The sequence below is a fragment of the Rhamphochromis longiceps genome, linkage group LG10 (assembly GCF_057381845.1).
Source record: "Rhamphochromis longiceps isolate RC_006_pf linkage group LG10, R_longiceps_female_GT1.1, whole genome shotgun sequence".
NCBI lineage: Eukaryota > Metazoa > Chordata > Actinopteri > Cichliformes > Cichlidae > Rhamphochromis > Rhamphochromis longiceps.
The window spans coordinates 30,092,254-30,115,378 of record NC_140566.1 but is presented as its reverse complement, the minus strand read 5'-3'; the positions used below and the strand labels follow the sequence as shown (position 1 = coordinate 30,115,378).

The window sequence follows — 23,125 nt, the reverse complement described above, 5'->3', positions numbered from 1 at the left end:
TGTTGTTACAATTAGAGCCTTGGCTGGAAATACTGTAGCGTCAGAGGCCCTCAGCTAAAGGCAATTAACACCAGAGCGCTTCCAAGATTTATCAGACAAGAATTGTCGTCAGGGAAGTGGTTCTAAAACTTCCAATTAAAATCAGAACGTGCTGCTTTTGAGGCAAAGGGATGGATACAGTGCTAGAAGATAGGTCCTTGTACTTATTTATGTAATAAAAAAACCAAGAAAAACTACATTTAAAGGGTATATCAGTGAGAATATGCTGGGGTATTTCCAAATGCTAAGGAATCTGGGGGATTTTGGGGGGATGTCACAGTCAAAATTCAAATTAGGATTAAAAAGCTCTTCAAGATTGCTTGCTTGAGGCTTGAGATTTAGAAGCAGGGATTTAAAGTTAGCACACAGGTTCTTCCCCTGGGAAAAATACTCAAAATATGATCGACAGGAAGACACTTGTTCAAGTCCTTAACCTGAATTTTAATGATTATAACAATTTTAGATAGTCCCACAGTTTTGGATTGGGAATGCATGAATCTCCAGCAACACTTGTAGAACACCTTCACTGTGATGCTAACAGACCCCTGCTCTGCAGAAGAATGTCTGGACCTATCATGCTGCATTTTATCTCATACTGTTACAATCGTGGTTGTTCATTTTAAATAAAGTCAACGTTTCAAATAATGACTTGAGTGTGAGTTTGAGAGCCAAACACTCAGAGATCAGATTCCTCTCTTCAGTCACAAGAGATAAGAGATTGTTAAAGACTGTGAGCACAGAAGCACCACCCACCTGTGGTTCAAATCTTTTGTTTACAAAGGGTAGCCAATCAGAAAATGGTTAGTGTACAAGAGGGGGGAGATACCTTATTTCAGACTCTGGAGAAACACCAGAGTATGATAAATAAGGATTATTTGAACTCTGAGTCATGAAAAGCTACTGCAATAGAATCTAAGAATAAAAGTATTGGGAGTGAGCATAATTAGTTTCATTTGATTCATTGACTTTCATGCACAAAAGACCTTGGACTTGATTACCGGTATTGTCAAATTAAACTATTTTGCTCTGAGGCAAAAAAAAATCCTGTTACAAGCTGAGCTGAACTCCTGCTCTGCTGGATGGGGATCTGGGGCTTTTGAGGCTCGGTTATCGTCTTGGGCTGCTGGCCATGGTGAGACTGCAACAAGTAATCCAGGTGAGTTTTCATTCCCACGGAAATACTGCAATTTTATCCAGTTACCAACATCTTAAATTCACACAGAAGGTTCCTTGGCCATCTACCATAGTCCTCCCGTGTTTGGGCAAAATAGAGGAGGGTCTCTCTCTTGCATGAGGCTCATAAAGGACCCTTTGGCATCACATTTAAAGGCACTGGGTTCTCTTTTTTTAACATGCAGGATTAACCTAAAACACCCCAAATCTTTTCCTATGTTTAAACAAATTTTCATAAACAAAAATGCCCTGTGAGTAAAAGCGAATCCAAGTGTGTTATGTAATAACAAAACTGATACAAGATGTGTTATCCCTGACCCAATGAGGCACGTGTCTTAAAATGTAACACATTATTTAGTTTTTTTTAATACAATTGTTTTTATATATATATATATATATATATATATATATATAGTGCTGAATAACAATAGTCACCTCAACACACTTTACATTGTAAGGTAAAGACCCTACAATATTACAGAGGAAACCCTCAATGATCAGATGACCCGCTATGAGTAAGAACTTTGCGACAGTGGGAAGAAAAAACTCACTTTTTATAGGAAGAAACCTCCAACAAAACCATGCTGAGGGAGGAGCCGCGTCTGTCGACATCTGGGCTTGTTTCACATCGTAGGATGAAGATGTTGAACATCAACATAAATTCCATGACTCAAAGTTTTTGTCATGATCATACTAAAATAATTAAGATTAGTGTAGACACAGAGCTCACAATGTGGGACCCAGATTATTGTATTTTAGTACTGCAAACACCCAAATGCGCTGTTAATTAAAGCCTCGAAAACCTAATGAGACAACACGAACGTGGGGTTTCAAAGGCCACAAGGGGTCCAGAGCAATCGGCTGCTTTTATCTAGTAGGTAATCCAAAGGGTTGGTGTGGATCAAAGAAGAATCAGTGGCAGCAAAGCAGGCATGTATCAAGCTGATAAATCGGAGTGAATCAGTGTGATACAGGTATAATAGCATCTGCTGAAATACACAATCCTGCACGCCGACAGTGAACAAAAACCAGGCTGTATGTGGATGACCCATATATGTAAAAAACTTGTTGAAGCAGGCGATGCGACATCAAAAGTTGTTTTTCCTCAAAAAGCGCAGTGCAGTCCAATTTAATTGCACCCTGCATAGCTGTGAATACAAGTTTCCACTGCAGCCTCCCAGGAAGGGGTAACCATTCACGCTTATGAACTCAAGCGCTGGAAATTCAACAATTACTGTGAATCTAACTAACGGGAAGCTTCTGAGTGCCCCTTACTGCTACTCAAAAGATACCTAGTGTTACGAAATGAGGAAGCTGAGAAAGGTTACTTAAGACAAAGAAATACATGGCAACAAATAGCAATGTGTTCACCTTACATTTTACATGGGAAAATAAAACTGAATGAATTAACTGGAGCAATAAATGTAAGACATAAAATGCTCCATGCAAACAAAACTGCCTCTGATACACCTCAAGAATAAAGAGGTTAGATTATTGTTTTGAAAATGCGGAAAAACACACCTTAGTACACTGCCCAAAAATAAATAAATGAAAGGAACACTTTTTAATGACATTATAGGATCGAATCATTTAAACCTCTGGGATGGATTGGATTTGGATTTTGCAGACTTTCACTGGAATTCTTAATAGGAGCTCGAAAGAGATGTCAGAACAAGTGAATGAGGCCGTGATTACGTCAAGTATGGCTGTGTGAGATATTTGTTGACAGTCCAAGTCTAGAACACAGGAGGGTGGAGTAACTTAGAGCAAGCATTTAAAGGTGATTGTTCACTTCAATCAGGGAAGAAATCACGTGACTCAAAACACTACACATCACCAGGGAATACAAACCCACCAGGAGATTCAAACACACTATAGAAATCAGAGATGAGAGCTGCAGAGCTGAGGTTTACACAGGCATGACCAAAGAGGGATGACGCAACCATGAACAGAGCGAGTCAGAGACAATGTATACAAGAGGGGAGACAACAGGTGGGACGCACAGCTGGAAACAACAGATATAAAGGATAGACGTAAACACCACACAATTGCCATAGAACAATAGTTATCAAAATAAAATAGGAAGACGCAACTGAACAGGGAACGAGGGGCTAACTTGACACAAGGGAGGACAGAAGTACTACACAAAGGAACATAGAAAGAAAGCCTGGAAACGAAATACTGGCTAACCAAAGAACAGAAACCTCGACCCCAAGGAAAACCTAAAATGCAGGATTTTAATAAATAAGCAAAAAAGCTGACAACCCCATATTTCAAATAGACAAGGAAAACACCTAATCATAAAACATTCTCACAATCCAAAAATGTCAACTCGCAAAAACTCAAAACTCAGGGTCCAAAACCCAAAGGTCGCATTAACTTATTTGTCTTATTTTTCTATGAGCTTTTTGACATTTAAAAAGTACTGATTCCTTTTTATATTTATGTCATTTAGTCCAAGCAGAAATAGGTTTTGGTCGTGCCGACTCCTCCCCAAATATTTTCAAACACAGAGAAACAGAGTTCTTTTAGCCTCTGTGCATGTACATCTGGTATATTTAAAAATATAAAGAAGTTACAGTTGATTGCATTAACACTTTCTAGTGTGTTATTCTGGGCTGTGTATTTATAATCTGAGTAAGAGTTAACCCTCTGCTGAGATTTAAGCTTCCTTACTTTGTTCCAAGCATTTAACTCATAACGTGAACTCTGATGAACAGGATATAAGCAGATTATAAAACTCTGATATCATGAATTTTTTTAATCAGTACTTTTTCCACAGTTATTTGAACACATTTTGAAAATGCAGCTTCTTAGTTGTACATATTTAAAGGACTATTTCTATTCAGATTTTATTATGTTGGTGCTGTTTAATTCCATGCATTAGTACTGACTTAATGTGTGCACAGAAAGCCATTACAAGAGCAACATGGCAATCAAACAATCTATGGGAAAATTCCAAAACAAAGGTATTTTTATTATATATGCTCCTATATTACATACATATAAAATATACAACATATCTTTGCATTAGAACATACAGAAGTTATTTTGCATTTGGAGGCTTTGCTGCTGGAAGCACATACTGGTGGCAGCGGTGGTTCTCCTGGTCAGTCTCACACGGACAAAAAAAATCCCCCACTAATCATTGTAGTTTATTCTGCTTTGTAGCGGCACCCTTTATTGTACCTTGCGGACAAAAACTACAAATCCCATACTGCCGCGCTACACTGCAGCCCCGCCCCCTGCGTTTGAATGGCAAGTTGTTTGTTTCACTCCAACCAGCTGCTAACTATTCCAGTCGGAGAGCAAACACGGGGAGCAGCGGTCCTCTGCTCTCCATTTAAGAAGGCCGACAAGCTGAGGGAAGCTGGCTAGAAAGCCACTTCCGTTTGAACATTTTTCTTCAAAGTAAGGGCATAGAAAAGAAAACCACATTAAAACTGCCTTTACCCATTCAAATCAATGAGCCTTCAAGGTGGTAGAGTCGATATATTTGGGAATACTGAGGTAATAAACCTTGGAGACAATTCCCAAGATTATTAAAAATAATAATCCTCAAATCTAAGAGACACAAACTAGGTAGTAGTTATTTCTAATGGGAAACTTATGCAAATGTTTATACTACTAATAATAATAATAATAATAACAACAACAATAATAATAGTTTAAGACAGCAGATATAAACAGCAGATAATATAAGACTTAGCAGAGACTTGGAATGGATATTTTTTTAAGGCAGATAAAACATTTGGGAGCCTCCTCTCCCTGGCAAAAAAACAAACAAACAAAAAACAGCTGCCGGGCGCTTTTATTTTGAAAAACACCAGACAGGAAGTGTCAACGTTTCCGTTGGAGGTTTGACAGCAGGTCCGTTTTTACCTCTTTGCTTTCTTTATTCCACCCTGTCGCCCTGCTTCTTTCTCTGTTAAATACGTCTCGGCCTGCCCTCTGAGTGTATTTATTTATTCATGCATCTAATTTGAAAATATTTAGCTTTTTTTTTCTTTTTTACATTTTAGTCCTTCCTCAAATGAGAAGACGTAAAAGATGGAGCTTCATATTTTAGAGCACAGCTTGAAAGTGGCGAGTATAGAGAAAGAAGGGATCCAGATTTGCACTCACGGATTAATAAAACTCGCCTTCCTGGCCTCCAAAACAAGGTAGGTAACTTCCCATTCGTGACGTCCACGTAAAAACACAACCTTTGAATGTTTTTCCATTGTCCTAAGTGCTGTTTACTGTTAACATTAGAGCAAAGTAATGCCCGGGGCTGCATGGACTTGTATGCTTGTGTTACAGAAGGTAGCGGTATTCGCTGGTGCTCCAGCCAGGTCCTTCACAAATGCGGCTGTATGTTTAATAGTCTCTGCTTCCAGTTTCCAGGCCTATCCTTGTTCTGTAGTGTCATTTTGTAGCTCCGTGCCATCTGTAGCTGGGTTGTAGCCAGCAGAAGTGTGTGTTTGTGTGTGTGTGTGTGTGTGGGGGGGGGGGGGTGTTTTACCTCTGTCAGGACTATTATAACAACATCAGGGAAAACTTAAACAAGCAGCAGAGGACATTTACACTCTATATATGCTGAATCCTGTCCAGCTGAGTGGATGTTAACAGCCAGTCAGCCTGGCGAAACTTTCATTTAAATAGCCCTGGCAGTGACAGGATAGCAGGCCTGTACACTTACCATAGCTCTGTTGTGCAGTTTTTAACACTCTGTTAAAAATAAGCCTAAGCAAATTAGTTCACACTCGTGTGTGTGTGTGTGTTTTCTTCCTGGCTATTTTACAAGAGGGAAAGACAGACCTAGTGTGGCAGTGAGCTGGCAATCATGTCTCCCTATTTACTGAGAAGTTACTGATTAAAAACAACAACAAAAATAACAGTCAGATTACTGATTATTACCTGATGTAATTAAGATTAGCTCAAGGAGCATGGCAGCGGCTGTTGTTCTCATTATCAGCAGATTAGGCTTTTGTTTAATCTAATAGTTGATTGGTCTGTACCAACAGGGAGGAATGCACCAACCATCAGCCAAAATTCAGCAAATACTACATTCACATGTAAAACACAGGGGGAATTGAATCCTCGTGTTTTTGGAAGCTGAGACTGTAAAATGTTTGCTACTTTTGCTGGAACACTTGCGTCAAAGAGTGGCTTAATCTAATCAACCACTCAGTTCAGTCAAATAGCTACAACTCTTTGACTCAATAACATAATGTCATCACCAGCTGCCCCTCTCTGTTGGACTTGTCTCATTTTTGATTACATCTACGTACAGTACTGTGCAAAAGTCTCGGCCACCCCTTTCTTTATGTTTTGCTTCCATAAAGCCAGACTTCCTTATATTTTTTTAAGTGGTCCAGTGCAGTAGTTCTGCAGGCTTTCTGAAAGGTCTTTCAAAGTTTTTCTTTGGACATCGGCGTTGTTCATCTATAGCAGAGGAACTGATGATGATGATCTGAAGGTCGGGTCCTTAAGAAATATGAAAAACAAGTTGCAAAGACCTGACATAGGAGGTCTCATGGAGTGACCATTTTCAAACCAAATTTGAAAATGCTGGTTTAAATCTTCATTAATATGTATGCAGGTCAGCAGAGAGAGACAACAGTGAGTGCCAAAGGCCATTTTTAAGACATGGTGGAGTCATGGTTTGAGGCTGTATTTCAGCCAGTGGTGTTGGAGATTTTCTCAAAGCTGATAAAATTGTGAACGAAGAAAAATAACATCGGATTTTGATCCAACATGTAATACCTTCTGAAAAGTGTCCGATTGGCAACGGCTTCATTTTTCAGCATGACAATGATCCCAAACACATTGTCAGAGCAGTAAACACATAGAAAAATACATATGGACACTATCAGTCATGGATTAGCCTGCCCAGAGCCCAGATCTCAACATTACTAAAGCAGTGTGAGATCATCTTTACAGAAAAATGGGTATAAAGACAGCCAACATCGAAAGAAGAGCTTTGATTGTCTTTCAGGAAACTTGGACAACTATTCCTGAAGACTACCTAAAGAAATGACAAGAAAACTTATCTAAGAGAGTTCAGTCTGTGTAGAAAAATAAAGGTGGTCATAGCAAAAGTTGACTTTAAAGTGTTAGAATTGTACAAACAAAACTCCCTATAGGATTTTGGACACAGATTTTACTTAGTCATGTGGTCAGAAATGCCTAGATTCCTACCAAATAAACTAACAGAGACTCGCTGCCTTTACTGTGTGTGGACTGATTATGATTACAGCCATGTGACGCTCCCCAAAAGCCCCAGTTTGAGTGTTAGTTACCTTAAAAATCAGCTGTTTCAAGTGCAGTGTCATAGTTTTGAGCTTTTAGTTTAGTAATCATTGTTTCCACCACACACTGGTGTGGTAAAATAGGAAATGCAGAACTTATGTGTCAGTGTCAGGAAACATGACACCTGTGGTTTTGTCTTTTTGTTTGTTTTCTTTAAACTAACTGTTGTTTGTCAGGTTGTCTTGATATTTTCAGTTAAAGCAACAGCCAGAGGAGTTATTATCCATGTGATTTTGCACTTTATTGTCACTTATCTCATTTTACTTTGATTTGATTTAGAAAGGGACAAAAATAATCACATTTTAAAAAGAGCTACACAAGTTATACAAGCTCCAAATCAGAATCTGAAGTAAGACAAGCTCATCAGACATTCTCATTCGGCCCAGTCCAGTTAATGGTGCACTGTGGTGCAGTGGTTGGGACTGTCTCCTTGCAGCAACAAAGTCCTAGGTTTTGATCTCCTAGTCAGCTTTCTGGTTGGAGGTTGCCTGCATGGTTATCTCAGGCTTTTTCCCACAATCCAAAGGCACGCATGTGATTCTGAATTGGCCGTGGATGTGAGGTAGTTAAAATCATAGTGTGAAGTGCTGCATGAATGTCTTTGACTTTGAGAGGTCAGTAAGAGTAGAAAAAAAGAAAAGCAATGCTAGTCCACTTCCATTTTCATCAAATTTTCCAGCCACCTAAATGGATATATGTAAAAGAGCTGTTCTCTCACTGTATTCACAAGTGCAGAGTGTTACATGCATTTCCTGTGTGCGTGCTGCCTGTGGGTGTGATAATGCACTTCGTCCATTTTCTCTGGTGGTACAGCAGAAACGGCTGGTTTGGGTGCAAAGAAAGAAGCTTCACTTAACTTTGTTTTGTTTGTTTTTTTCCATTCAGTTTTAACTTGGCGTTTTGCACTTGTCTGTTGTGAAATCCCCCCCGCCACCGCCTCCTGTTGGAGAGCCAGTTAAGGATTGTGAATACAAGCATGAGTTCAGATTACAGATCTGCTCTTGCAAACATGGGTGTAGATTTCAGAGACGATGCAGGGAGTACTTACAAACTAATATTTAGAACACATGCATTTATCTCTCGCAGTAAAATCGTGTAAAAAGCAGACGGCTTATTTAGAAAAATAATCACATTACCCAGAGGAACGCCACTGACGCGTGAGTGCTTTTCTTCAGCAAAAGGTCTTATTTACTCCCAAAATGTGACTTTAAATTCAGTCAACAACATTGAAAGTTCATACAAACACTGAATGTTTCGTGGGAAAGGTAACAATCTCTATCTCGATCACAATTACGCTATTGCCAACTGGAGTGTTTAATTAAGGTTTTAGCAGTTGATTTCACAGCAACAATGCGCAACAAGTTGAGGAATACATCTTTTCCCTAACAACCGGTGGTTGCCAAGTGGTCAACAACCAGTCTCGAAGCCCATGTGACTGAGGACTCACACTCACATACAACAACAAGCTCAAACTGTGCTTGTATGTGTGTTGACATAGCGGTGAAATTTTTGAGTAAGAAAAGCTGACTATACTTGTTTGAATTTGACACATAATACATGTTTTTCCAGTAGGGTGCTGGATTTTTCTGTTGTCTTCGGGTTTTTTCCCCCATATTTAAATAAAGACATTTTTAACTTTAAGTTAATGCAGAAAAGAAAATGCACTGGGTGCTCAAAATCTCCTTCACAAAGGCCCCCAGATGCTGTACTTCCTCCCCAGTGTATGAGGGAAACCTACATGAATGCTGCTGGAAGGCAGAGAAACAGAGGAACATATTAAAGTTTCATTTTATTTGATTACTCTTTTCAGCCTTACTTGTACACAGTACTTGGTGATTTGTGCACATCCCTAAGTCATGCACTGTGTTTCAAGCTGGAGGTTTATGTGGTTGCCATCTATTAATGATTACATAAATTCATTGTTTGACTGTAGGACACGAGTGTCCGTTAGAGGACACTGGTTTTGCAATTTGTTTCTTTTTGTAGTTGTTTCTTTTGCTTTCCCCATGAATCCTCTCTGTACTCTCCCATCCTCCACCTAATGTTGTTGAAGCAGCAACCTCGGCACCCCTTCGTGCCTCCCCTTTGATAAGCCCCTACAACAGTGTTCTTTCATCCCTATCATAGTTCTCTGCTGTGCCTCCTTCTTCCACTGAACATAATATGCATGCATGCGTAAATGATTTCCAGATTTGAGAACTAAAAAGTTTTAATCCAATCTTTTCCTGTAGTTTTTTCATAGACCATCGCATCTTCTTCGCCTTGTCTATTTTTGCTCACATTTACAAAATTGACTCTATTTAGAAATTAATCAAATTTTATGACTTGACCGAAGCTGGAAAAACTAGCAGTCCTGGAAACGTTCAAGCATGCTCCTAGCAGTCCTAAGAAAGAAACTCGATGCCAGCATGTGGTGATTACATAACATACCTCTCAGTGGAGCCAGCTGATGGAAATGCCCTGTGGTTCTCCTTTAGAGTGAAATTTGATGCTTCTATATTTGAGACGAAGTAAGTAGAATGAAATGCAAAGTATCTTCAGATGTAATCATATGAAAGTATTCTTCCGCGTATCACTGGAAGAATATTGGCATATGCCAAAATAGTATCAAGTTATAGTCGTTCTTGCGTGCACACAGTTTAAAATCAATGTAGTGAGTGCCAACACAATCAACTGCTCATCCCACAAGAACAAACACAGTCATGTAAAGGATACAGTAGGACAAAAAAAGTACATTTTCTTAAGCTGCTAGGGTAACAAGCAGAGTGAAACACCTGCCACCACACAGGTGAGACAGTTGTGAACCATTACTGTGTACTCAACTTGATCGCTTAATATGTTTCTTGGTTCAGCTGTTGATTGGCTCTTAAAGGCAGGAGGAAGGCAGCTGTCATCTTTAGCATTTCATTATTCTACAACAGATTTCTATGCAGGATTCATAGACTGCCATGTCTTTGGATATAGTGTCTCTGTGTTTATATGGAGCCAATACTGTCTTTCTAGTTTTAGGCAGGATTAAAAATGCTTCTTATGAACACTCCAATCAGACGACACTGACAGAATAAGGAGATGGTACAAGGAGATGCAACCCCTTCATGAAGCAGCCGGAAGAATAATTTTACCATGTTAAATAATTCTTTCTGGGCTCGCGTTCCAGCTGAATGTAAATGTGTAGGGATATTGGCAGCTTCTCTTTCTAAATTTGACAGCCTGCCTTTGAATGAAGAGGAATATAATGATTGCAAACACTGAGCTAAACAAACATAATAAAAAAAAATAATAGCTGGTGAAAAGGACGAATGCTTATCACACCGTTCCCATCCCTGGCAAATGTTTCACCTGAAGTCTTCAATTGGTAGGAGTTCAATAAAATTTTTAAAATATCTATAAACCACAGACTGTATATAAAAGATGGAAGAGTAGAACCAAGGCAGAAGTGCATTAATTATTCATTCTTTCTTCTGGTCAGCAGATCGATTGCAGAAAGAACTCCACCTGTATAGAAGTCTACTAGAAGACAACACTTTCCCTTGATTCATGACCTCAGTAAACTCTTTCCTGATGAGTTTATGGTCTCAATAACTACTTCCCACTCTTACCGAATACAGCATGATGCTTATGCTGTATATTATGGCCCTGGTTCAGATTGGATGGAGATAGTCAAATTGGGATGATAAAGGAGGGCGGACTTACCTTTTGCAGAGTCCAGTGTTTCTCACACATAGGGTGGCTTAACACTGGGCGATTCATACCGTGAACAAGCATGTTTGATCCCTGCATTTTAAGGACTCGGGCATACACACCCCCAGCACAGATCTTCATCAAAGTTGCTTTTAGTAGCTTACAAATATGTGGAAGGCCAGTGTGTCACCACTTCTCTATTTAAGCCACAAAATGCATGAAATTGGTGACCTCATTGTGCTTTGTAAGCACCTCAAAAGATACTGAGACAAAGTGAACTGTATTCCAGATACACGCCGACACCCAGATATATTTCCAGCCACCCAAGCCATGTATTTTTTTATTTTCATCACAGAAGCTATCTGTTTTTACATGAAACAATCCCCTTGTTCAGATTTTCAAAGTTCAGTCACTGCTAATTAGCCATCTCTGGCCTGTTCTGACTCCTGTTTCCTCTGGGTGGGCTATTCAGATCACTGTTGAGTCAATCCCCAGACACCCTAATCTTGTGCCTGGGCAGACTCCAACTCCACAGTCTTGGACTCCAGCTTGCATGTTTGTTCTGGTGTGACGATGGCTGCGAGTGCTGGAGGGTCATTCTAACCAGAACCTGCAGCAGATGGAGAAGTGGTTCACATGTGTCAATACGATGAGCTCACCAAGGCTGCGGAACAGGACTGCTGTCTCTCACTGGACTTCAAGACCTTGAAGTTTGAGCTCACTAACTGATAGTTCCTCCATTATGTAGAGAGTTCATTATTATTATTATTATTATTAGAGTGGAAAATATTAAATTTATCGGCATGTCTTGTTTCATGCACCCCAGTCCCGTGTGTCAGTTTTCACCACAAATACAGACTAATTGTGTAGGAAATACACGTCTGGTTTGACATCTCTGTAGCTGCATCCACCTTTTATATATACTCTGTAATGTAAGTGAAGCCACTGTCTTAAGTTAAGAAAAAAGGAAATATCTTGTCAAAGACTAAACAAACCTTAGATCCAGATTAGATGTTTGATTCTGACTTCTAGTGCCACTGACATCGATTCGGTCAATAACCAGCCCTAAATATGAACATTGGTGATGTAAAGATATGGAGATATTCTCCTTATTTAAACTCTTATTCTGTACATTCTTTCAATTCCTCTCCAACTCCTAAATAAAATGATGTATGACTTTATGCAGATCATATATCAGCGTAATTCCATTAATATGTGCCCTGAGTTTTTACAAACACATTTGCAGTGCAGTGGTTGAAAGCATAAACTCATTTAAAGGCTCCCTGTGAAGTTCCTTGCAGGCACACAGAATGTGAGTAATGAAGGCTGAATATTCAGAGATCACCCCCACAGTCGGGAGTAGCACAGTAAATCTGTGCTGCTGATCTAGATGGAACAATGTCAAAGACTGAAGTAAGTCATTGATTAGGTGTGTTGCCAGCCCGGGCACAAGAAAAGCCTTCAGTGCACATCATTCTAATGTTCTCGCTCTGCAAAACACCCTGCAAGTCAAAGTGACAGTTGACAGCTCATTTAATGCCAGGAGGAAATCCTGCTGTTCCCTCTGAGAGCCTTTCTGTTATTCTCTTGTCATTATTCACACCTTTCAGCCAATATGAAGTGTGAGCTTTCAGTAGCTGGTGTGTAAAGAATGTGATTATCAGAGGAGCGTTGTGTGTGTTGTTTTTCCTACTGCACCGTTTTCCATTTGTTGTAAAATCTTTGGGGCACACTTTTGTCTCTAACATCTGTTACCATCTGAGAACAGTTTAAATGCGATGATCTGAATGTCAAGAGGCAGATGTGGTCAGATCTGACTAGTGGTTTTCAAAAGTGTCCTCTTAACAAAATTTGATGAGGAACACTGAGTTGTTAATAATCTGTCACTTCTATATGCCATTTACCTCAACAAGGCACATGATGATGCAGAAACGAGGCAGTCAAAAAGAATCAAAATACAAATAGAAATGTAGGTGGGATTTTTCTGTAACGCCCCTGCCCAGATGGGCTTATCAACAGACAAATCTGAAATATATGAGCGCTCAAACAAGTGCAAATCTCAAGTTCACAACAGTTTGACTATGTGCATATCTCCTCGGAGATTGGTTAGAGCAGCAGTTAGTACTGTTTCTTCACAGCAAGATCAAACCTCCTGGTTGGCTGGAGCCTTCCTGTGTGGAGTGTGCATGTTCCAGGCTGTGTGAGGTCTCTCCGGGTTCTTTGACGTCCTCCTACTGTCCAAACACATGTATGTTTGGTTAACTGATGATTGGAATTTTGCCGTAGGTGAGGCTGCAAAGTGCTTAAGTGCAGTACCGTGATGTATGATTATGTGTGAAAAAGGTAAATGTGGCTTATAGTGAAGAGCACTCTGAGTGGTCAAATAAGATTAGAAAAGTGCTAAACAATAAAAGCTGGTCCATTTCATGCTGCATCCATAATATGAATTAGCATGGCATTTGCCCAGTGCTCTGGTGGGATGAGTCAGACACGTTGACCCTGAGGGCACTGAGCTCTGCGTGTGTGGGGGAGAAAAAGCTTTTCCAAATCTGTTTTTAGGCAGTAGCCAAACATTTTAAGTGTTTAAATCAGATATGACTGAGGATTTCTTGGAAAATAGCTACTCAGATCATTATCAAGACTCAGCTCAGTGGCACAACTTGCTTTTAAGACTTTGTCTCCACTGTTGTTGTGCTGAAATTATGCTTGTGCAAGTTTTTCATGAGGTCATTGCAAGTTGCAGTAAGTCAGGTAAATTATAAGTCCAAGATACAAACGTCAGCTGGCTTGTGGTCTGTGTAGAGGTGGTCAGTCAGCAAATTCACTTCTTTTAATCGCATAGTGACCAAAGATTCTTTATATAATTTCCAGTAAATGTTTGTGTGAATCTACAGCTACACTGGCCTTTTATGAGACTTTAATTCTCACTGTTAAAGAAACCAAACTCTTAGACAGATAAACCAAAGCTAAAATGAAATGATTTTAATTCCAAACACTTATACCAAAGTTGTATATGTATATGTATGGCCTAAAACGTACTTACAGATAAGGTTTTTAAGCTAAATGGGATAAAATGGGATTTCTGTCAGATATAGATGTTTTGAGCTCATAGCCTCAGTATATTTTGTGCATTTAAAAACATCTCTGGATCACGGAGATTCCTGTCAAAGCAAAATTTGCCTTTGTCTGTTGGAGAGGGGTAAAGCTGCCCAGCACTTTATTAATCACTGGGTTTGTGAGCCTCATATTCAATAGAAGATGATGAAGACATGCATTCGTCCTTGTGGGTGTTTATTTAAAGGGGACCTAATATAATTTTTTTCCTTATTTTTTTGTAATGATGGTGGATGGTCAAATTAAACATGGTCAAAGTTTCAAATAATCACATAAGCATTTGTGATTAGATTGTGCCAAATGTTCAGTTTGAGACAGATTTTTCTGTGTTTACTGACTTTAATACCCTTCTGCACTTATTTTATACCCAGAAGCACTACTTTGTACAGTCTATAGGTTAATTCCACATGATGTGTGTGTTTATAGTGTGAGGAAGGAGAAACAGTGAGAGATTATTAAGATTATTTTAAAACTTTCCACATATATTCTCCACTGTTTGATCTGCTCTCCCTTTTCTTTTCCCTCCAATTTAGATGCAAGTTTTTCAGTTTGACAGAGACTCCAGAGGACTATACCATCATCGTCGACGAGGAAGGATTTAAAGGTGAGCCTCGCTTTGTGGATACTAATCTTTGAAGTCACTGTGGCAACCAGAGACCAGGCGGCAAGAGAAGGTCGCATTGTGTAATCTATGATTCTCACCAGCACCGCGCGGCTTCAGCTGACACTGTTTGAGCACACTTTGTCATTATAGATGTGAGGCCAAGCTGCTGCTCGCTGTGTTGGCTGAGTGAGTGAATCCGTGTCATTACACACCCTTCTCCAGGGTGACCCTCCTTAGTTACCCTGGAGACTACAGGCTATTTGTTGCGTAACTGGTGCAGGTATTTTCTACTGGTGGCTGGCTCTGTGGGTTATTGTCTTTCTTATATTGAACTGAACTACATTGTGAAATTAAATCATACTGGAAACCCCCAAGAAGATGCATACTATATATCCTTATGCATGTTGATTATGGACAATTAGTCCCTAATTAGCCCATGAGTGCACAACCCAGTTCAGTCCACATGTCTTGGGTAGATCATACTTTGTATGTTGTAAATTATATTTGGACATGGATGCAGTTTTGGTAACTTTGCCTCTTTTCACCGTCACAGTAGCTTTTAAATCAAACCACCAACATGCGGTTTAAGTCTAGACTTTCAGCTTTTATTTGAGGGGTTTAACAAAAGTATTACATAACAGTTTAAAAATTGCAGCCATTTTTATACACAGTCCCTCACAGTAATTGGACATTTCACTCATGGGAGTATCATTGCCAGGTGAGCCCTGTTCTCTTTTTTACTTGAATCGGAACTCACCTAGCAACTAAAAGTTATGCTTTATTAGCCTTATTTCCTTTGGGATTAATAAAGTATTTCTAAAAGGTTTATATTGATTCTGGGTTTAAAAAAATAAAGCCAGCTCTTCTTTTTACCAGATGTGTTGCCCCCTAATGGCCATTAGAAAGAAGTCCAGCTCTTCTTTCTCCATGAGAAAATGACCCTACTTCTCACTTGTGCTATGACTGCATTAAACACTTTGTGTCGAGATAGTGGTAGTCTTAAGTTTTCTTTAACAACTATGAGCAGATTCAGAGTTAAATAGAGGATGCTTTAGTGCATTGACGTCTTATTTACACAGTCTGTGGTTCTTACCTGCGGGGTTCATTATTTTATCCCAGTCACTGGTGTAAACACAACCGTGGCTTCTCTGTGTTGAAGTCATTAGACAGCTACAGGCACCAGTGACAGGATAATGATAAATGTTAAAGCTCAGAGTTATAATGGCTCAAGAAGACAAAGAGAGTCATCAAGGCACAAATCTGACTCACGAATGACTCAGAAAGGGAAATGCTGGTCTAATATTTAATGCTTTTGCTCTGTGACCTTACCTCAAAGCTGTTAAAAGTATCATATTCCTAATCAGTCATAAATAAAACTGTATTTATTATGCAAAAGTGAGTACATTACAGATCAAAAAAAGAAAGAAAAGAGTGCAGATGAAAACTACTGATACCCAGCTTGTTTTCTTTTTATTCCAAAGAGGTTGTTGGTAAAGATTAAATCCATCCATCTGTGTTGCTGCCTCTATGAAACAATCTGTCTCAAATCTTAACCATTAAATTTTGTGACAGCCAAACAACTGTACCAGCTCCACTCCCAATTGTTTCTGATTTCATTTCCAGAGCTGCCCCAGTCGGAGCACATCAGCGTTGCCGACGCCACGTGGGTGGCCCTTAACGTGGTGTCAGGAGGTAGCAACACATCCACTTCACAACCCATAGGAGTCACCAAAATCGCTAAATCAGTCATCGCACCACTGGCCGACCACAACATTTCTGTTTTCATGCTGTCGACGTATCAGACGGACTTCATCCTGGTGAGTGTGAATATTGTTCATGTCAAGGTTCTGTGTGTGAATGGTGTGGGTCTCGACAGCCACGTGATGCTCTCAAAAAAATGACTCGACACACGGCTCGAGGGGCTGGAGTTATCCCAATTGACATCAACCAATACCATAGGATTAAAAAATGGGTGTAGTCTCTGAGAAAGGTTGGCACAGAAGCCCCTTAAATATCCTTTCTAATAACCAGCAGGGGGCGTTTTGCACAACAATTTATGACCTCGAAACTAGTTTTGCACTATGGTTTCATGTAGAGTACAATAGACAATATGTTTTTGGGGTGAGGCTTCTGTCAGTTTCACAATTAGATCTTCCCTTCATTCTTCCACACTATCTTTTGTCCTGTCTCCCTCCCCCTCACTCCCCACTGGTTGCAGCAGCCTCCCCTTCCTGAGCCTGATTCTTCCGGAGGTTTCTTCCTGTTAAAAGGGAGTTTTTTCTTCCCACTGTCAACAAGTGACTGTTAATAGAGGGTGGTCTGGTTCTCTCTGCAGTAGTGTAGAGGTTTACCTTACATTTTAAAGTGCCTTGAGCAGAGTTTTGCTGTGACTTGGCGCCTAATAAATAAAATTGAACAGAAATCAAGAACCAAGATGGTGATGCCAAGTCCAAGTTGAGACTTTAAAGTGGGACTTTACAAACCCATGACATCATGGTAGCCCATCTTTTGTATATAGTTGTTGGATGAGAGGCAATACACAGCTGTATACACTGAACAGGCCATCACTCCATCACATGCTGAGCTAAATCAGAAGTAAACTGTTTGTAGTACCATCCTCTGATCTCACAGGTATTTTAATGGCGATAAGTAGAAAAACAGCACTAGCAACTGCTGCAGTGAGAGCCGCCTCTCCGCTGCTTATTTGCATGCTCAGTGGGAACCACTGGGATGCATTTTAATTGATATGAATCCAGACTGTGCTTCAGGTATCATGACAGCACTTGACCTCACACAGCCCCCCTCCCCCGTCTGTCAGAGTGAACTGAAAGTGCAGTTTCTTTTTCAGTTCTGTTTAGTAAAGATGATTGTGTGTTATGAGCCAACAGTTGATCTGCTTCTTAGCATGCTCGGTGTGTTGCATTATTTGTCTTTTATGCAACTCCTGGCAGCACAGTTGTTTACATCTACAGTGCCTGATATGAAAAAGCAATAACCTTGGATATAGTGTACCTTGCACGGCCCCACTTCTTTTGATTTAGGATGAAATCCTTTCTCATGCCTTTTTGGCTACAGGGAGTCTTTTTTCCTTTCTTTTTTTATTGCCTTGCATTAATGGAAAAACAAGGCCTGCTGACCAGCTTCAGCATGTTCATGAAAATGGAAAAAAAAACAAAAAACCTGTGCTGATGTTGATAATCTGTTACATAAAGGGGATCAGCAGATCAGCCTCTTGCTGGAATTTAAGGTATCATACTCGGGGCATGCTTCCTGTCTCGACACAGGCTCCTTCCCACTGTCCTAATTGTTGGTATATAAGATGAAAAGAGGTAAAGAAAACGTCCAACACTGACCTTGTCATCCACACCCACAAGCCATCTCCTACCTTCATTTCACTCTGTGTTTCATTGCATTACTGAATCCCTCAGCAGGCCAAAAGACAAACCAGCTTAAGATGTTTTATTTTTTCACTGCTATGATCTTTTGTGTTACATAAAGCGGTAAAGCCTGACCCAAATGTTGAATACACCCATTTCAACAGAGCAACAAGCATCCTGACTGAGTCAGTCTGCTCAGATCTGCCACACACACCAGCTTCTCAGGAGCAACAATTACAAGAGCGACAGCTAATACGCCAATTAAATTCGTGCTGCCACCCTTCCCACCTTAAACAGAGATCAGCTTAGTTTTAATTAGAGACAGCAAAGTTAAAGAAATATAAATATTAATTGCTTCATTACCATAATAATTTTGGTGGCTTTTTCTCTACCCCTGCTGTCAGCAATTAGTTTCTAAGAAATCTGGAAAACTAATTTCCTTGAAATTTGCTGTGAAAAGTTCTGGCTCCCCGAGGTCTTCTTGACCCTTTCAACTTAATCTTCCAATTCTCCACAATACTCCACAATACATATCAAAGCCACATGCTCGTGAACCCCGCTCTTAATGCAATTACACAAGGACCAAAAAATGCAAAATGCATTTGAGTGAGTCATATCATGATGATCTGATTAGACTGTAACAATAATCATCTTAAATGCATTGGCTCATGGCCAGTTCTCGCTTTTCATGTCTTTCTTGGTCTGTTTGCGTTTCAATTTGCTTTGTTTTCCACTTCTAACCGTTGTATGCTCCTTTGCTTTATGTTGCACATGTTTACCTTCGTGTATGAAAAGAGCTCAACAAATAAACCTGCTTTGACATATTGCTCAGCCCTAATGATGCAGGACGGCATGGTTGGCATAAGAGGCAAAGATCCATGTTCCATTTTGTCCGCCCATGCTAATACTCAGAACTAAAGGCTGTGTTTAAAGCAAAGAATGCAGCTTTACTGTCTTCTCTGCTCCTCCTCAGAACATATAAATCTGGCTGAATATGAACAGCCCAATCCCATTTTCTGCTCATTATCAAAAGCCATTTTGTAGGAAGTCATTAAAAGCAAATGTAGATTAGGCAAGCAAGAGAGTGGGCACACTGAAAATAAATGAAAGCATTTCATTAGAAAAAAGCTCGGGCTAGGAGAATAAGAGTGGGATTTCCCATCAAACGATTTCTCTGAAAATTCATCGACATTTCTTTCCTGTTACATATTCAGCATTTACTCTTGACCTCTGAACTCGTTCATGTTGCCGTCCCCAGGTTCGAGAGCGAGACCTCCCGATGGTCATGCACACTCTGTCTTCCGAATTCACTTTGTTTCGAGTGGTCAACGGGGAGACTGTTGCTGCTCACAATCTGGGGGTGACCAATGGCTTTGTGAAACCAAAACTAGGTAAGAGTTAACAAAATAATTCAATATTTCTGTCTAGAGAAAAGCTTAATGCTTTCACCCTGCCTTTAACAGCCTTTAATGTGGACTGACATTTCAATATTTCTGCCAACTTGAGGGGATCCATGGCCAATACTTGGGCCAAGACGTCCAGGTTACTGGTCATTGTTTATTAACACGGATCCATTTTTAAAAAGCCAAATTGTCGCCACTGTGTGGTTTTGAGATTACATCTGCACAAATGCAATCTGCAATGCGATTGGACGATAGTGTATTGATACTGAGATCTCTGTAATCGGAAATGGGTTTTGCAAAGCACTTACAAAATGTTTTCAGACTTGTTTCTTCAACGTAATAATCTCTGCATATTAATTTGTGCTGTTTCACAGACATTAAAGTGGACCCATTATGTTAATTTCCAGCTCCTTTTTTTTTTTCTTGGAATCTATTAAAGTATCTCTTTAAAACAAACCTTATATAGTACAACCTCAGTTCATTCAAGCCATTATGACTCCGTTCTTTCTCCCTTTGAGACCACTTTCTTTCGATTGGCTGCCCCTCGTGCACAGAATGTTAAAACAGCAGGTGGGTGGGGCTTCTGTGCTCACACCCACAGATCACCATATTAACATCCGCTCTCAGTGGCTCAGTGGTTAAGTGTTTACTGCACGCTGAAGCCTGTCCTTGTGGCCCACATTTACAGTATTTAATATGAGCATCAACGACTGGAACAGCATGTATGTAATATAATATAATCTGGCCCCCTTTAAGACTAGTCCTGGATTAAAAGAAAATTTAAATGTTTCCACTACAGGAAATGGGATATAAAATCTATAAAATGGGATTAAAATGTAATTATGCTTGTTTCTCAGCCCTGAAATAATAATACATTTGTTGTGGATTTGTTTTTATTACGGGTGAGATGCTTACATTTTAAGTTTATATATAAATAAATGCGTAAACTTTTTCAGCATTGTTTAAATATAAAATGTGCAAACATATACATCAAATTGTCTAATTAACCTTAATGTTTAAAGGTTTATTTATGATTGTAGAAACGGCTGTTGGATAATCTCCACTAAAGCTCCACTTAAGTGCACTGTGGTGCTTTCAATTACACAGCACACAGTCTTTATTGCTGTTCATACAATTTGTGTTTTGTTCCTGTTGGTGTACAAGCTGAGCTTGAAAGCTCCTTCTTAATGTTGGCAAATGCAGTTTTCAAGCTCACTTTTTCACCCAGTACAGACAAGGGAAGTCTAAGCTCAGATGAATGGAAAAAGGATGATCAGAAAATGTATTGCCATGTAGTCTTTTATGTATTATCATGTATTATCTTTTTCAGTGCCCCGTCCTATCATTCACCCCTTATCCAGTCCCAGCAACATGTTCTGTGTGACCAGCCTGGACCCAGACACACTGCCCTCTGTGGCCACTCTGCTCATGGACGTCATGTTTTACTCTGGAGGGTAATACATTTTATTACTTCATTAAGGCCCTGAAGGCCTTTTGCATGTTTTGCATGTTGCCAGGATTCCACTCAATCACTGAGAACATTAGGACAGCATCTCTTTATAGTCTATTAATCAAATGTAGGATGTTACTTAAAAGGGATAAAACAGAAATTTAGCTCATTAAGAGAAGTTTGGCCACAGTGGAAAGTAGTATTCAGTTTTTTTGTTATCTAATTATCTAAGTTAATCTAAAGTTATCTGATGTCTTCTGCTGGAGCCTTGTCAAGTCTGAAAAATTATCTTTACTGCCTTGAATTATATAAAAGGGTAAAATTCAGGAAAGCTTATTTTCTCGAGAATAGAAGACTATTTTCACTTTCATTTCCTAGACAAGGAAGGAAAAATTAGGAGATGCTAAATGGTGGCATTTTGGGAAAATGTTCTGGAGCTCAGCCCACACATGAGGCTCAGTGTCAGAATGTGTTGACCTGTGATGCATCAATTTGAATCCTTCTTTCATCTTTTATATTTTTCACACATTAATCATCTTCGTGTAAGTGCAGCACCAGAGCGTAAGACTAACCCCACACAATAATGAGAGAATAGTGTAAAATGATTCCATCCATTGTGTGTTAGTCTGCATAATTTGAGGGTTGTTTTTTATACATATATGTTGTGTGCAGTAATACTTTAATTAGAGACCTTTTTGGTCCTGTCAAAGCAGGCATTAACAATGACTGCTTTATTCCACTTAAATGAGGCAATTTTAAGGCCTTTCAAGGTGTTTTGTGTTCGTTCACTGAAATGGCTCACTAGGATACTTTAGAAATGTAAATTACAGCACTTTTTCAATGGGCATTTTCTTATTTTCTGGCTTTTGACAGTCAAAACACCTGCTGTGAAATAGCTCTATAAACTAAAGGGGGGAAAAAAGGAAGTCCCAGTCCACGTTGTTGCACTGCCACCATCTCTGATTATTAAATCAGTGTTGGTGTGGCTTCTCTGAGTTGAAAGTCCAGCTTGACAGGGCAATCAAATTGAAATTCTAGCTTCCGATTTCAAATGGAATATGCCATAAAGTTTTTTTAAAAAAGCAAGAAAATATAGGATTTGTTTTCCTCCTTAGAAACAAGATCGAGAGGTACTCAGATTCCCATACTTGGGGCAGCAACTCCTCACTGACCCAGATTGGATATTCCACACTTTGGACATTTAGTGATTTTTCGCCGCTCGACTGAAGGGCCTTTATCACAGGCCCCGCCCACTTAATGTCTCTAGCTGTAGTTGCTTGAAGATGTCAAATGTCTTCCACTTTCTATGGTCTCTGATGGACACATTCGAGCGAATCGCTTCCAGTGTGTACATTGTTTAACAGATAGCAGTTCTATGACCTCATCAACTCTCACTGTTAGCATTGTTAGGGAACCCAAGGACAACATTGCACACAGGCACGGACTTCAAAATCTTCCTTTTTTTTAAATGGAAAACCCTGAGTTCTTCAAACAGAAACCAGTCTACCTACTCAAGCTGTTAGGCAACACAGAGAGAAATTAATCAAAGTGTCACAGGTCCAATCAAAAACTGTATTGTTTTTGTCTTTGCCAGGCAAAAAGAGTCTGGAGCATCCAGTGAAGACTCAAACCACATCCGCTTCTTCTCCTTCTCCCTGATCGAGGGCTACATCTCTCTGGTCATGGATGAACAGACCACACAAAGGTAGAAGAAAAACACCCACCACTCAACATTTCATGTGCACTGCTGTTGTGTAATTAACTACACTTGTTCTTTCAAGGTTTTGTTGTCTGTTAATCCCCACTAAAAGGACAGCTTGTATTCATGCAGGGGAGTGCGTTTCTGATTGTTGTTTGAGGTGGTGATTAGTTTGTTGCTAGGCAATAAGCAGAGCTATCGGGTGTATTGCACATAAGTCACAGTGGGTTTCAGTCTGACTCATCTACTCCCTTAGTTTCTAACAGTGTACACTAATTAAGCAGGAGGGCC

At 39.7% G+C, this 23,125-nt stretch overlaps 1 protein-coding gene and 1 long non-coding RNA gene across 3 annotated transcripts in view; one reads left to right on the top strand and one right to left on the bottom strand.

The window, feature by feature from the left end:
• Window positions 1-904: 904 nt before the first annotated feature.
• The window catches only part of castor2 (cytosolic arginine sensor for mTORC1 subunit 2), a 26,754-nt gene continuing 4,533 nt past the window's right edge, over window positions 905-23,125 (top strand). Inside the window, exons 1-7 of one of the 2 annotated variants that reach the window (XM_085421276.1) lie at window positions 905-1,195; window positions 5,235-5,375; window positions 14,835-14,905; window positions 16,529-16,722; window positions 19,541-19,673; window positions 21,016-21,139; window positions 22,730-22,840. In XM_085421276.1, the coding sequence (XP_085277402.1) occupies window positions 5,263-5,375; window positions 14,835-14,905; window positions 16,529-16,722; window positions 19,541-19,673; window positions 21,016-21,139; window positions 22,730-22,840 (746 nt within the window). In that variant the 5' untranslated portion in view covers window positions 905-1,195; window positions 5,235-5,262. Of the gene's footprint in view, window positions 1,196-4,934; window positions 5,083-5,234; window positions 5,376-14,834; window positions 14,906-16,528; window positions 16,723-19,540; window positions 19,674-21,015; window positions 21,140-22,729; window positions 22,841-23,125 lie in introns of those variants that run through there. The other variant, XM_085421277.1, reaches the window with a different exon arrangement.
• Window positions 11,500-23,125, bottom strand: part of LOC146661188 (uncharacterized) — a 24,062-nt gene continuing 12,436 nt past the window's right edge. The window contains exon 5 of the long non-coding RNA XR_014913577.1: window positions 11,500-11,797. This is a non-coding gene — a long non-coding RNA (uncharacterized LOC146661188). The remainder of the gene's footprint in view (window positions 11,798-23,125) is intronic.